At 41.4% G+C, this 16,480-nt stretch overlaps 1 protein-coding gene across 1 annotated transcript in view; it reads left to right on the top strand.

Moving 5' to 3' along the window:
* The first annotated feature begins 6,078 nt into the window (after positions 1-6,078).
* phf2 (PHD finger protein 2) overlaps positions 6,079-16,480 on the top strand; it is a 32,202-nt gene continuing 21,800 nt past the window's right edge. The window contains 7 exon segments of the mRNA XM_042339594.1: positions 6,079-6,271; positions 11,076-11,161; positions 11,446-11,557; positions 12,193-12,353; positions 15,193-15,334; positions 16,096-16,253; positions 16,256-16,281. Coding sequence (XP_042195528.1) covers positions 6,174-6,271; positions 11,076-11,161; positions 11,446-11,557; positions 12,193-12,353; positions 15,193-15,334; positions 16,096-16,253; positions 16,256-16,281 — 783 coding nt within the window. The 5' untranslated portion in view covers positions 6,079-6,173.

Here is a 16,480-nt window from a genome sequence, read left to right as displayed (position 1 = left end):
GGAAGCTCAATTTTATAATGTGTACATCGGGTAGATGTTGGATTTTACACTTGAGGCATTTAGTTGTGTTTATAAGATTTGAGTGTGGGTGAGGCAGAGAAGTTATCTTTTGAAAAAAAGAAGTTAACCAGTCGCTGATCACTAAAACTTTTATTTAATCATCCACAGAAAAAATAAATAACCCTGAAAAAGGTTAAAATAGAATTGACTTAGCCAAGAGTGGGGTAAGTAAGAGCTATAAGCGCCGTAAGAATATCCTGTGTGTGGACAAACCTGAAGGATAATAGTCAGTTGTGTTGCCAATTTTTCATTTGTGAAATTTTCCAGCCTCATACTGCGATTATATAAATGTTTTGAACTTGGTGTCTGTGGAACAATACGTAGGTGCAACTGCATGGAAAAAGTTGGTTTCAGTCTCATCTGCGGAAGTGAAAGAGCCACAAATCACATTGGCACAAGCCCACAACAGGGGCAAAAAAAATCACAACAGAAATCTGCAGAAATGAAAAGCCTGGCTTGTTATTTTTAATGGTTCAAGTGGTAAAACATTGTGACGCTGCCTTACTTCAATTACTGCCACGAAGATACCAGATTTCTGAAACTGACTGCATTTTTCCTCATTTTGACACTGGATATGTCCAGATCTGGTCTATTGGGAATCTCAAGGTTCCATGTACAGTAAATAATATCGCACTGATTTGATTTCTTTCCCCTCTCCAACATTGGGCAGATAAAACAGGTTGACTCCTGCCGTGCCACGTAACTCTTGACAAAAATTTTCTTTCACCTGTGTGACTGAAAAGTGTTTCGATACTCTCGCTCGATGCAGTTGAACCTTACTGGGGGCACCTAACCTTGAAACCATACTGCATCAAGGTACATATCACCAATTGTATTTCCATATTTGATCTGGTTCCAATGGGATCGGTGCCTCGACTTTATCAACCGGGTTATGGAAGACGACAAATCGCCATCGGTGTCACCGTGGGGTCTGAATCTTGTTTTGTGTGCATCGATGGATCCTTTTTAATGTACAGGCTCTTTTGTCTTGGAAGCTCTGATATCGGAAAGCCGCTCTGTTGGCAACTGGCTTCCGATACGATCCAGGCGATGGACGTTGAGCAACTTTACCTGATCTGGCTGGGGTTGTGTTGGTCACGTGTAGTTTCTTGCCTGAATTAAATTCTTCCACTTAAATAAGATCAAATGTTCCCTTGTTTGTCTGGAGGCGGAAAGAAATTTACACTCTGCGAATACTGTAAGGCCTTGACTTTTTATACAGATAACTAAATCCTTGTAAAATGCAAAATTTATTTGCATCGTATTGCTCTACGTAGCTCTTAACAAAATAGGTTTTAGATTGCGATCTACATTGTGATAATATCAGGCAGAACACCACCTGAGTGGGATGCCGTGGCCACTGCTCTCAAAGAGAAGGGAGTTTCTCCCCGTCTCCTGACCAATAATTCCTCCCAATAAAATTGCTCTTTTGTTTCTTGGCTGTTTGTGGGACGTTGCTGTGCACAATTAGGCTGCGCGCCAAGTCGCAGTAAATCTTGCTAAGCGCTTTGGGACTTCCTCCCGACGTGAAAGGAGCTATATTAAAATGTAAGGATTCTTCTTATAATCCTCGGCAATCAACGTTTTTCAATCTCAGTTGAGTGGTGACCAAATGTGCGGAGGATGCCGGTTTGGAATACAGCTTTTATCCGAGAAACTGTAGGTGTTGAAAATTGGAGCATTCTTCGCCCCCACTTTCCTCTCCCCCACCCCCACCCCCCCGACCCACGCATAAGGGGGAAACCATTAATACATGCCATGAGCTGGTTGATAATCTTGAGCAGTCGACAATTTTTTGTAAATAAAAGAGATAAATGAATAATCCGGTGTCTTTCACTGAGTAATTTGGCAAGCAGTCACTTCAACGCTCAAAACTTACTTTTTTGAGAATTTAAAAGATGTTCTTAAAGAACATATTAGGAATAATGCCGTAGGGCTTCCTGGACAGAAATGTTTTGCCCCCCCCAATTTGGAAAAGGTTATAATCGCCTGCTGTGAGTGTTTTCGAGTGCTCCTAATTTTTCAATGGTACAAAATGAAAGGCCTTCCCTCCTCTACATTTCCCCAAATGTCCACGTCTACATTAAATTTACTCTTGGTGCCACCTGCTGGTCTCTGGAAAACATTTTACTACTGTACCACCCGGCAAAGTACTGCAGCAAAATCCCATTCTGTTAAATGCTTCCCTGTTATGGAAGCCATCAGAGACCGTGTGCATTCTCGTATCAATATGTGATCCTCAGTGTCCTGCGAGTGCCTTTTGCGGGAATGCAATGTGACTGGTAGATTGCAGAGTCCATCGTGTGTTTCCAGAGGGAAATAGACATAAAGAATCGAGGCTTGAAGGGTATTGGGGAGGAGAGTAAGCTTCGGGATTGAATGAACACCTTGCTGCGAGAGCTGGTGCGGACTCGGTGGGTCAAATGGCGTCCTTCTGGGCTGTAAATTTCCGATTTTAAATTCAATAGAAGTTAGATAGCTTTTCAGTGAAAAATATTGACGGAGGGGCATATGAGAAGGAATGTCTTTACAGATAAGACATGGACTGCAATGATTTTTAAAATTCCGATGTCACTGTGCTTCCCCCCTCCCGAGGATTTATAACAATTATACACATTTTTATGTATTCATTCCCTGATGCGTAACGTGGAAAATCGTCAAACATTTGAACTCGTGGCACATTCATCCATTATTGTGTCTTAGAAGTCTTTCAGCTTCAACAGCGATCGTATTGATGAGTTTGATGATTGATTTGTATCTCTGGCTTTGTTGGACTTGTCATAAACACCATTCTGCCATTGAGAACACCATTTGGACTTTGATTCCGAGCGGCACCTGTTTATCTGAGGAGGTAGACACTGGCATTGACTTTTATGGAAAACTGGATGTTCTGTCAGGAACAAACATCAAGTGCATAGTTGCAATAATTACTCCTAAGGGTGACATCCATTCAAGCTTTCCTTTACATAGGAGCCCCCTCAGTATTCATACTAAGACAGTACAGGAGTTGTGAATCTGTCCATTGAGCAGCTCTTCCCGTATGCGAGATTGACAAGTTGTCCATTGCTGAGCACGATCATCTCTTAGCTTGAGCTTTCCATTTGTCGTCTGCAAGGTTCACATGCCTTCTGGTGTCCTGCAGGGGGAAGTCTTTGGCAGAGTTTTTGTGAGCCACTGTGTTGGTGAACAAAACCACCCAAGATTTTCAGCGAAGTCGCCTTTTGGGCTTAATGGACCCAGGCGATCCTCATTGCAAATTCATTACTTTTAGACATTTCTGGAGCTCACTTGGATCTGTATTTCCTATAAAGATGTGTCCTTTTTAAAAACTGCAAACTGTAAAACAATGTCAGTGATAGATTTGCTTCAAGCCAGAGAACACAGCCATTTGCCTTTTCTACTGTAGATCAACCTCACGCAACCTCTTGACGTCGCTTGCCTTCTGCTCTCTTTAGATGACTATTGATTGTCACCAATGAAAGGTACTCGAGTATAAGTGTGTTAAGCGAATTAGTCTCTAATCCCCAAGTTTATGTTTCCTACCTTTCTGAGTTTGAGGAGAACATGCACCGTCCTCCAATGCTCAGCAACCATTCCTTATTTAGGGAGCTCCTAGAATATCCACGCTTACTTTGGGCGTCCGAAGACAGAAGAAAGATTGAAAGCGGAGTCACTGAAGGTAAGACATTAACTGCTGGTTAGAAGTACGAGGGTGGTAAACCTTAATTTTGAGGAATACGAAACAAATCTTTGAATAACGCTGTGTTGTCTGTATTTCAAGAATGCAATTTTGTTCTGGTTCAAATTGTGGGTTATTATTAGATCGAATTATCTCAAAGCTTTTCCCCCAGCTGATTGAGTGAGATAGAAGCAGGGCTAAAGACTAATTGTTAGCCTTGTTTGGTAATATTTATTCATCAGGTGAGTAAGATGGTTGAACGAAATGAGCTAACATTGCGGTCACGTTTCAGACCGCCTTACTTTGCAGTTATGTTCACTCTACATCTATGTCAGAACCTACACGTAACCTGCTCTGCGATTGAGCGCCGCCATATGTACAAATATCTATCGTTCCTTTGCACCTGTGACATCCTCTGTCTTCAGCTGTACGTCGGCCTCACTGAAGTAGGGCGGAGGAGCTGAGTTTTGACACAGAAAAAGCATAACAAAAAGGTGACAAGTAGATATTGGAGGAAGTGTTTTTCATGTAGAGGGATGGGGGTGGGGTGGGGGGACGGGACATTCGAACATGCTCACGATGCTTTTTCAATCGTCTAAAAAGATTATCATTGATCAGGATCAGATCGCTCCAGGCTGGGGGTGGGGTGATCAGCAAAGACTCTAACAGTAACCCCTTACGCTGAATTGTACGGTTGCGGCACACGCGTGTGCTTCCGCTCACCGGTTTGGGGCTTTGCGTGTCAGGTTTCGTTATGGTCGGCCAGGTGTCCGATGCCCTCAAGGAACCCGATCGCAGTGCTAAAGAGCCGCCACCAACAACAACAACTTGGATTTATGTCGCGCCCTCCGCGCCGGATGGCGTCTCAGAGCGCTTCACAGTGACGGATCCCGGGGACCGAGCCGGGGGGGTGGGGGAGGCCGAGGAAGGTGACCGAAGGCGCGGTCGAAAAGAAAGGTCTTCAGCAGGACCTGCGCCACCGGCACGTGGTTATTGCGCCGGTGGAGTGTGAGAAAAGGGAAAGAATTGAGCAATTTTTTTTCAGACAAAAGCCAATCGTCCCCATTACGCGACACCCCCACCACCACCCCCACCCCCCACACACAAAAAAAAGTTCGATTAAAGCTTGGCTTGGATTGGGTTTGCAATGGATGAGGTTGGGAGCCTATGGGGCTTGCGGAGGGGGGAGTTGAGGAGGAAGGTTGGGAGTGGGGGGGGGAGTGTAGAGGTGTAGAAGAGGAAGAGAGGTCGCCCCCCCCCCCCCCCACTGCCCCCGGGATCCGGGGCTGCACCGGGATCGCCTTTGAATCGGAATTCAGAGGGGGGAGGGGGTTGCATTGGGTGTGGGGATTGCATTGGGTGTGGGGGAGTGGGGGTTGCATTGGGGGGGTCGGGGGTTGCATTGGTGCGCGTGAGAGAGAGAGAGAGAGAGAGACTGGAGAGAGCCGTTATATTTTTTTGTTCTTCTTGTTGCGCGCGCGCGCGCTCGGGCTCGCGCGCCGGGCGAGGCAGTCGGGAGCCGAGCGACCGACCGATGGACCGGGACCGGACGAGGGAGGGAGGGAGGGAGGGAAAGAGCGAGACAGAGAGAGAGAGAGAGAGCGACTGACTGACTGACCGACCGACCGACTCGACTGACGTGGCGCGCGCTGCTCGCGCTGGGGAGGGCGGGAGGGAGGGAGAGCGGGAGAGCAGTCGAGCGCGAGCGAGGGAGACCAACTGACGTCGCTCGCGCTGGGGAGGCAGTTGCAGTCGAGCGCGAGCGAGGGAGCAACTGACGTCGCTCGCGCTGGGGAGGGAGGGAGGGGGGGCAGTCGAACGCGAGCGAGGGAGCAGAGCGCGAGCGAGGGAGCAACTGACGTAGCGCGCGCTGCCTGGCGGGCGGGCGGCCGGCGGGGCGGGAAGGGGAGAAGGCCGGGCGCTCGCTCGCTCGTTGGCTGTGGGCCGAGCGTGAGGGAGAGAAGGACTGCCCTCCGTCACCACACCATCAAATATATTCTCCTCTCTCTCTCTCTCCCCTCCTCCTCCTCCTCCTCCTCACACACTCACACAAATATATAACTTATATTCGAATGTTTTTATATATATATTTTTTTAAAAAACAACAACAACAACAAAAGCCGTCCTCGAGGAGGGTTCGGAGTGGGGGGGGTGTGGGGGGCGGTGGGAAAGTGAGTGAAGCTGAGCCCTCAGGGGAGGAGGGAGGAGGAGGAGGAGGGCCCTTCACGGCTGAGTTGGTTGGGTGGGCGGGTTGGGTTAGGGTGTAACGCCTCTCTCGCCCCCTCCTCTCCGGCTGTGTGTGAGTGAGTGAAGTGAAGTGAGTGGTGGGGTGGAAGGGGGGGCGGGGGGGGGGAGAAGGAGAGAGAGAGAGAAAAAAAGGCGCCGCTTCCCTTCACACCGCCAAAAACCCGCTCCCGCCCCGGCGGCTCCCAACATGGCGGCGGTGCCCGTCTACTGCATCTGTCGGCTGCCTTACGACGTTACCCGCTTCATGATCGAGTGCGACGCCTGCAAGGATTGGTATCACGGCAGGTAACCCGCGCGGCGCATCTTACTGTAGAAAGAGGAGGGAGAGAAGCCTCTTCCCCCCCTCCCTCCCACTTCCATCGCGACCTTGTTATTGTGTTGGTGTGTGTGTGTGTGTGAGGGAGGGAGGCCCTGTGTGTGTGTGTATTTTTGTTTGCTGAGAGCGGTTGTGTGTGTGTGTGTGTGTCTGTGTGAGAGTGATTGAGAAAAAACTTGTGTGTTGACTTGTCTGGAGGAGCGAGGCCTTGTGATGGCTGGAGGCGCTGCCTCTCCTCTCCCCTCTCTCCAGCTCTCTCTCTCTTTCTTTTTCTTTCTCTTCCACCCCCTCACCTCACCCGGTCTGGGACTCACTCCCTCTGCCTCATTCTTTCCTCTCAGTGGCCCCCTCTTGTCTCTGTCTTTCTTCCCCCCCCCTCTAACTGCCCGTTTCTCTCTCTCTCTCTCTCTCCCCCCCCCCCCCCCCCCAAACCGTCTCGTAGTTCAGGGCCTCAGTACATTGCAGTATGTCCCCCGACCCCCCCCAAAAAAAATACACACCAAAGTTTTACGTGGCGATCCACCCTCCAAACGTCCTGTCCACCAGCTCAGGTTCCTCTCTCTGTCACCCCTTGTGTCATTCTACGCCTCTCCCTCCCTCCCTCCCTGTGTCCCTCTCCTCTCTGTGTCCCTCTCTTTATCTTTAAGTCAGACACAGCCGTAACTTATCTTCATCACCTCCTGGTTTTTGTCCATAAAGCACCCCCTCTCCCCCCTCCCAATCTCTTTGGGCTCCAAACCCCAACAAAATCCTTCCAGCTCCCCTATCAGCCTTTTACAGTGTCAGATCGTACACCCTTTCTCTTTGGATAAACTGTACCAAAGTGGAAGATGACATTTTCGATGTGTTGTTTGCTGTCACGTTGCGAGAGACCGTTTAATTATTTTTTTTTAAAAAGAAAGAAAAAGAGAAAGACACCGCCTCTGTGCCTGTAGCGTGATTTTTGACGTTTGAGTTCCCAGTTTGTGTTGTCAAAAGTCCGTTTCCTGTGTGTTTTAAGTTTCACAAAAGTATCGGGAAGGCTTTCAAGGTTTTTTTTAAAAATTGATTTATTATTATTATTTCAGTCATTATCGGTCAGTGGCATTTATAATTTAATGTTTTCTGTGCTATTATTTGGTTCCAAACTACATTTAATTTCATAATTTTTGCACACCAGTTTTATTTAACGCGGTATAAATATATCGTATTCCACATAACTATGAAAGTCTGAAGTGCTATAGTTTTGAGGAACTTGTTTTTGAGATCCCAGAATAAAGTGTGAACTATGATTACAGTATTGCTGTACTACTCATTTCAAATGCTCCTTTAGCCTAATCGTAACCCTTCTCAGTACCTCTGACTTTTTAAAAAATATATATATAAATGTTCATTCAAACCGGTCTGTTGGCTGCTGCAGGTCCTGAAATGTCCAAACTTACTTTTGAGTTCAGATACAATGGCAATGTGTCGTGGCTGTTTGTACTACTAGGAAAAGCAGGTCAGGTAGAAAGAAGCTGGTGAGAATGCACAAGTGTACTCCAAGATGACTAACTGGGATAGATATAAGTAGTTCCTGTATTTTTTTTTGAATGAGCACTGGCTTCTAATAGCCTTTTGGTGTACTGCACTGTGAGATAGTTCTCCCATGTTTTCAGAACATGATGGAAGCATTTTTGGAAATAGGTCTTGAGGTCAAACCATTTTTTTCCTTTTAAGTTCCCCCCCCCCCCCCCCTGAAGTATTTCTAATCCCAAATGTGCTGTCAGGCCAAGGTGATTCTCAGAAGGGACTTCCTCAGAGGAGAATATCCATCAGAAAGGCTGGTGAACCTGTGCTGCACTCATACACCTTGCATTCTGTTATTGAATAAAAAATAGAGATCTGGTGGCCCTGTTGGCTTGAGAATGATTGATTTGGGATGAGATCATGACTTAAAGGCAATGACTATTTGTGTGAAGTATTTATTCATAGTAAAATAGCTTTTGTTGTTCTGACTTAGTTTTCTCTTATAGAGAAAACAGAATTTTTAAAATCAGCTCTTCAGAAAGGGGCGAGTTACAAACTCTGAATGGTTCGTTATGCTGGTACCTTTAATTATGTCACCTGCAACAAAGTTATAGAGTTATTGTGTATAAATGTAACCAACAGTATACACAAATGGTCGTCAAAGTTAGGTCATTTTGTCATTTATTGTGGAGTCCTGTAGCTCAGTGGTTAGAGCACTCGCTTTGCAAGTGAGAGACCTGAATTCAATTCCAGGCAGAGGGCGAAACCTCGGGCAAGTTTCCTTACTCCACACAGAGCCTAATAATAATCCCTCCAAAACCAAAAACAGTAATAAATTGGTCATTTTCAATCTACGACTGTTTGTGGGACATTGCTGTGCGCAATTGGCTGCCGCGTTCGCCCACAAATATACAGTCAATTCACTTTACAGTGTGTTCTGTGAAGCGCTTTGGGACGTCCTCCCGACGTGAAAAGCGCTATATCAAATGCAAGGATTATTATTATTGATAGAAATAATTCCCACATGGGTGTTTTCTGCTTTTTATTTTAATGTGTGTAATAGCAAGTAACAGAATAAAATCTTGCCTTTTTTAGTGGTTAATTTTTCTTTATCTTTAACCTTTCCTTAGATTTTTGTCCTCCAATAATTGAGTTTGACTTAGGTTTTCTTATTGACAATTCCTTTCCAAATCATTAAACTTTTTGTTAAAAAAATTATAAGTCTCCTTTTGAACCATATACAGACTGGAATGGATTATGTGCACTTAAGGAGTACTCTGGGAGAACTCATGGAAAAGATTTGTAAGCTTGTCCTTAGATTGTTTCTCTGCAATAGTTGCCCTGATACCATGGTTATTTAGCTCTGAAATAAGTGCAGGGACCAGGTCTAGCATTCTCTGGGTTCAGCACTGAGGTGAGTGTTGAGAAACAATAATAAATTACAGTAGTATTACATCTTTCATCTTGTACTCCTGCAGTAACAATTAGTCACTCGGGTTTGAAGTAAGTCACATTGCTGGTCTTGGCACCTAGCGTGCTTGCCGAGTTGTGCTTCGTGGACTGCTATGCTGACGTGCAACATTTTGGAACGTTTTAACTTTCTGAAAACAAATGCAGGAATGGGATGCAACCATCTTAACGTGTTGTACTCACTACAGTAAACTCCTGATAACTTGACTCTAGCTTATCTTGTCACGATCACTTAAGTCAATATCAATGTCAAGATATCTTGGCTTTATTTATTTATTTGTGCATGCATGCAATAAAGTATTTAGGAATTTGAAGACTGATCGAGCACATTAAGTATACGGCTAGCAAGCACAGGTGTCAATCAAACCTGTAACCACTGTGTCTTGAGTCACAATTTCATGGTTGCTTGCGGTTGCCTTGAATTTACTGGAGTTATAGCAAAATATTTACCACAGGGGGAGAAAACACACAACCACACTCAACACCTGACTCTGTATTTGAGGTAGAGGCAAATTGTTAGTTTAGAATTGAGGAAAATGAGCAGGTTGCTTTTGTTTGGTAAAATAAATTTAGATTGATTTAGCATAAACCTGAAGGGAAACTCGTGACTTACCCCATGGTTTTAGTAATTTAGTTGTTGTTAAAAGCACATATGATAATAGTACCAAGTGTTATTGCAACTTGTTTGAATAACTTGGCCTGATTTAGTAGGTTCTGGGAGGAAGTGGCAGCAATATCCAGCACACAGCGCGGCACACAGTATATTAGCCATTCCAAGGTGCAAATAAACCAGGCAAATTTGCACAGAAGGAACATAGTCATGGTATGTGTTAGCTGTGATGTGGAAGGAAATGGTTTGATTTTAGTTTTGACCCACAGAGGATGTGAACTATATTGCTTTTTATGGGTGTCTGTGGGAAGCTATTATAATAGTATTATTCAACATGCTCTGATCCAGGGTAATGGGATTTAAAGAGTCCCACAGGACCTTAGCTCACCTGTAGCATAATTAGTTATAATAGCCAGATGCTGAAACAAATTTATTGTGGTTTACCTTAAAATAATATTAAATAGAGTTTCCTTGCAGTGACTTTGAGAGCTGTTGTGGTGCACACATACTTTTATTTTTCTTCTCATCTCTTACTGGTTTTCCTAATATTGAGGAGAATTAAGGTTGCAGATAATGCCACCTAGGAGCTGTACAAACAATCTAAGCAACCTCTTGTATTGGTATATTTTCTTATTTTATAATGACTGTGCAGTCCCAGAACTAGTAGAGTAACAAGGTGAGTTTCAGGATATGTTTAAGTGAACAATGACTATTGCATCTTATACTTTCCTTTGATCTCTGAAAGTTAGATTTGAATTTGAATTCAGGATAAAAGTATTATTATCGAAAGGAATATACCTTTTGCAAAGCTTGAAATTTAACGTGGGTATAATTTTCTGGAGAGTTAAGGAAATCACTGCTTAGAAAGCAGTCCATCTCGGTTTTCATTTGTAAATCACATTTTGCAGCTTTCAGGCTGTAGGATTTAGTGCTAGTTTCCAATGCTTCATGCATGAGGAATTGTAAGTAGTAGTGGCAGTTTCTCCTGTTCCTTGTGTATTTACCGTATTTTATTCACCTAAATATATTCAAGATACATTAGGTCATTTTTTTAAACTTCTGTATGCTGTAAATGTGAACAATAAACATGACACAATCTCAAAGAGCTGCAAGCTTTTAGTTCTCAATGGACAAATAACTAGCTGTTTAGGATAAATGCAGTTTATTATAATTCTAACACAACTTTACATTTGGGATTATTACAGCTGTGTTGGAGTGGAAGAGGATGAGGCTCCATATATTGATATCTACCATTGTCCAAACTGTGAAAAAACCCACGGCCAGTCTACGAGTGAGTTGTTATTCAACAAAGTACTTTGTTTCATAGTTGTCTGTCATCTCATATTATTAAGGCAAATGTTGTTTCTTTTTTCACTTTTCAATAATCACATTTTCAAAAATCAAAGGGGCTAAATTCAATTAACTCTTTCGTTGTAGGCCCTGCTAACTTGGGAATCTTGAATTTTTAAAATATATTTATATATTATGAAATCAGAGACCCTTCAGTAATTGTTCTGTTTAATATTAAAATTCTGTAAAATTAAATGTTTTCAATCTTTTTAATATATTTTCTAGTGAAAAAGAAAAGGCAAAAGCATGAGCCAATCCATATTGTGGACATTGTGCGACCAGTACAGAATGGAAGTCAGGTTTTCATAAAGGAACTCCGAAGCAGGACCTTCCCAAAGTAGGTGTTCCCAAATGGAGGAAATGGAAAGCGTTGTTTGTGAGGCACCAGTGAATATGATGAATTGTTTAAGCTTTTCAGTGCATGGGATATTAAACTTGAACATTTAAGTTTCTGGTAATGCAGAGCTAATGGTCCCAACAGCCACAGGAATATGTTATTAAAAACTTGTGGTACTGTACAATAAGCAACCTCTGTGTTATTGAAAATTGGCATAATTACACTGAATCTCTTATCTGAAATATTCCATAAATACATTTATCAAAGTATTGTACCTTTTTCTTGCACTGTAATTGACTATTACATCAGACCATTCCGCTTTAGTTCAGTGTAGTATTAAAATGTAAACATCTTATGAAATGTCACAAAATTGGCAGCAGGTCGTGTTCATTGATTTACAGAAGGGGATTTTCCCTTGTTTAATAGTGATTTACCTTTTTCGATAATTGTGTATATCTGTCTTGTGCCTCACCACGAAGGCTTAGATATGCAAATATGACTGAATCACTCATGTGATTTTTCAAAAGAGTCTATGATATTTCATGTAACTGCTGTTAATTTATCATGAGCATTCTCTTCATATATTTTATGGCATTTATATTATTCAAATTAAGTAAATCTCAATTTTGTTCTAGTGCTGAGGAGGTTATCCTTAGACTGACTGGAACTCAGTTGTCTTTGGAATTTCTGGAAGATAATGGTTTTACAGGACCTGTTTTGGTTGCAAAGAAGGATGGCTTGGGACTAAGTTTACCGCCGCCTACGTTTTCTGTTAGTGATCTTGAAAACTATGTTGGTGAGTATATTAAATGACAAATACAATAGAATCGTATCTGTGTCGTATCTGTTTTCATTATTAAAATACAAATTCTGGAAGAGAATGTGTTTATTCTAATTATTTTCTTGCACTTCTTCTGACTTATTTTAGATATCAATCCTACTTTATCTGCATAAAAGAAGGGTCAGTGCTAATAAAAAGTGGGGAATGAGAAATGGGATTGGTTCCATATGCTTATGTATTACAACTGCATTGTGTCATAAAGATCAGTGAAGAGCAGTCACCATTAACTCAATTGTAGGCTTTAGCTAGCTAGCATAATATAGGTTGGATGAGCAACAAATAGTTGTGATGGTGTTACTGGGCTATAATAGAAGGGGTTTAGATTGCATCACGAATAAGAAGATGACTTGTGTAGAAAAATCCTGTATGTTTTGAGTCTAAAATTGTGCTTTGTAGTAGATAAGTAGCAATAATCCTCTCTTCAGGGTAAAACAATATAATTGCATCTGATATAGGGGCTGTAATGTCGATGCCAAAAGCACTTCACAGGTAATTGCTGTCAAGTGTAGTGACTGAATACAAAAATAGCAGCCAATTTGTGTACTGCAAGATCCCCTTCACAGGCATTAATTGAATGACCAATTCATCTGGAAGATTGTTGGCCAGAACAGCAGGGGAAGTTCCCTTCTCTTTTTGAATAATGTCGTGAGATCTTGAAAGTAGCAGCTGTTCCAAAGTAATATGTTACAAGAATTCATTTTCAACTAATAACATTATAGTTTTATTTTGTAGTATTAAATGCAACATGTTCTGAACTCTTTTATCTTATTACCTTCAGCTGAAATTGAAATTAAACTACACACAGCATTGATCTACATTCAGCATTATTGACTTAACCATATTTCAGTTTGTTGTACCAGTAAGTTTCAATTGAACTTAGGGTGCATTTCATATTTTCCTTTTGTTTATTACCCCATTATGTTTTTTAAAAGTTTGATATTTTGTAATTATTCTTTATTGAGTATCCTTCACCAACTTTGGGTAGGTTGCCATTCCAATTAGGATAATTTAAAAGGATACCGTCCTTTTCAAGACTTTGGACTGAACCATTGATTTTCACTTTCCTGCATTTTGTGCCGCTACCAACAAGCATCAATCTCATGTATATTTCTCATGGTGCTGTGACTAGGTACATTACATTTGCTCTATCCAAGTTTTTATTATTGAACACCTATTTGCTAAATCAGATCTTTTGGGGCAAAAGTGTTTGATTTGCGTTAAAGGGACCATTTTAAGAATTATTCATTCAATGTGCTGAAGTTTTTTTTTCCTCTACATACAAAAAATATTTTCCATTTCTGATGGTTATGCATTAGTACCTTCAATTTCAATCACAACTTGGTGAGTACAATATTTGCTCACATTTTCAGAAGAGGGTGAACAAAGAGAATTCAGAGGCTTGTCATCCTTCATCAAAGTGAAGATGACTGAGCCGAAAAGATTGTCAAGCCACGAATCTTTGTACTTTTGGAAGATTTCATAGCCTGCCTTCTATGAAGATCCAGCCTTCAGTGCAACCTTCAGGTACTTCTGATGGAAAAGGCTATTAAGTAAATAAAATACCCAACGCTCTTGGTGGGATCAAATTATTTAAGAGCATCCCACTGTTCTAGATCGAGACCAAGCGGTTATTCCCTGGTACTGTTTTTGTGCAGGTCCAGGCATTCAGATACAATACCCAGCTCAGCTTATGCCTTCCACACCATTTATCTTTGATACTTTTAACTCATCAGCATCTGCTGTGTCTTAATTATGGAAAGGCAACAATTTTGGGATGGCGACTCCGACAACATTGGGGACTATTTTCAGGATTCCTTTTTTCAGGAACTGATCTTTGTGGTCCTTGTGATGAGAAGCAAAATCCTCATAAAAGTGAAGCCAAGTTAAATCATCCCCATAGTGATGTCAGGGTCTCATGGCCCATTCTACTCTCAAGATCACAGCATCCAGTAAGATTATTTGGCAATGTTGATATGGAAGAAACTTGGAATGAATAAGATGAAGTCTTCTCGATTGTTATATCCTGTCAAAACAATTCTTCAATATCCAGGAGTACTACTTGATGGAGATATTGCCACTGATATTCCATGAAGATTCTGTTTGGATGATTTTCCTGTAACTGTGCTAATTGATATAAGAAATCTTTAAAGCAGCTACAAACACGAGGGAAAGAATAATCTGCTAACTCTACAATGAATATGACGTAAGCGCTCCAAGATGCTACCCCAAGTGAAGGGTGCTATGTATCTTATCTACGAATTGTCAGAAGAATTATGCCTCTGCTTTTATCTTTATGTTGGTATGCAAAAAAATACAGTCACTACACCTTATAGTAAAACCCTGTGAAAAATCTGGGATGATACAGTTGCAAATAAAACTGAGATTCTCATTTTCTAACCGTCTTTGATTATTTTCTTTATTTGATGATTTTCAGAATAAACCTTTTGCATGCTTTATAACCAGTTGCTTCTTTTTAAAAAATATACCCGTGAACAACAATTGAATTCTTTTATGCAGGTTATTGTGGATTTAACACGGGAGAAAATATTTGGTTTGTGCAGGTGAACAAAGTCAAATTGATCAAAGGTTATTCATTTGAAATATTTTTCATTTTAACTATTAATGCTGAGGGCAACTAGCTTCTGTTTATACTTTGCACTCCATCAAGGTTATATTCGGATGCTGTTTGGGTTACTTCATATAAGTTTCAGTGGTAATGTTGCATCTTAATTGGATGTAATCTAAACTCTGAAAAAGACACTTGTGTGATATCCCGTTTTTTTTTATTTTCCAGGTCCAGATAGAGTCATTGACGTTATAGATGTTACCAAACAAAAGACTTGCAAATTGACCGTAAAAGAATTTGTTAACTACTATTATGGTGCAAACCGGAAAAGAGTCCTCAATGTGATCAACCTGGAATTTTCAGATACCAGGTAACTTACGCTTCCTTTCACTTCTTTGCCTTTTTTTTTAATGTCGCACTTACTTTTTTATTTAGTTTTGGATATTTTAGCGTACATTAACATGTATGCCAATGTTGTTTAAAGAATGCATTCTATGTATGCCAGAATTAACTCTTGTCACAGGTAGCAGTTGGATACACTAAATTATTGTTGTATGTTTATTTACTCAATGAGCTAAGTCTCGTGAAAGTTTGTTCTCTGAAAAGGCACATTCTAATCTGGGCTATTGAGTAAAGAATCCGGGAGGCTCAAGAGGAAAGGTGCTGCAGTCCAATTCATTCTGTTTGAATTAGTTTTCAGCTGCAATTTAAGCAATTATTGCAGAAATTCACAGCACAAACTACATAGAAGAGAATAGACAGAAGCCACTGGAGAGAAGGAAATGGGAAATTTAATCATTGAGCTGATTATTTGAGTTTAAATCAGATTTTGTGGCAGATTCTAATGATACTTAGGAAGAAGAGTGCGTATACAGGGTGACCAGAACATTGTGATACCATTACAAAGTCTAAAAAGTTGTAAAAGAAATTATAATTTTTTTTAGATGATAGGGTAGCTGAAAGGTAAGACTTTTTGGTCACCCTGTAATTTTTTTATACCCAGCCTTTATAATTATTGTGTTTAGGAATGCTAATTTTTCATTTGATAGCTAAATAATTTACTGTATTCAAAAGACAAACTCCCGAGATATTTTTAATGCCAACTTAAAATTCTTTTGTTTTATTTTACAGATTGTCCAATCTGGTCAACGCTCCTGAAGTTGTGAAGAAACTCTCCTGGCTTGATAATTTGTGGCCTGCAGATTCACTTTTTGATAAACCAAAAGTAACAAAGTTTTGCCAAATAGGTGTAAAGGATAGCTACACAGACTTTCACATAGACTCTGGGGGTCATCTGTTTGGTATCATCTCCAAAGAGTAAGTTGGACTCTGACTATTAAGCACATACAGTTTATAATGAAGATAGCCCTGTATTGTATCATGCTGTTGTAGTGGCTTGTCCTGTAATGGGGCGATAGAACATGGGTCCATTCTTGTAGTTCCTACATGATTAGTTACTAATCTCAGCCGGGGTGTCAGATAAATTTATCCTCCCCTATGAATCAAACCAGCATGC

The sequence above is a fragment of the Callorhinchus milii genome, unplaced genomic scaffold (assembly GCF_018977255.1).
Source record: "Callorhinchus milii isolate IMCB2004 unplaced genomic scaffold, IMCB_Cmil_1.0 Scaffold12, whole genome shotgun sequence".
Lineage (NCBI taxonomy): Eukaryota > Metazoa > Chordata > Chondrichthyes > Chimaeriformes > Callorhinchidae > Callorhinchus > Callorhinchus milii.
Note: the sequence above shows the minus strand (reverse complement) of the source record. Positions and strands in the feature narration are given on the sequence as shown.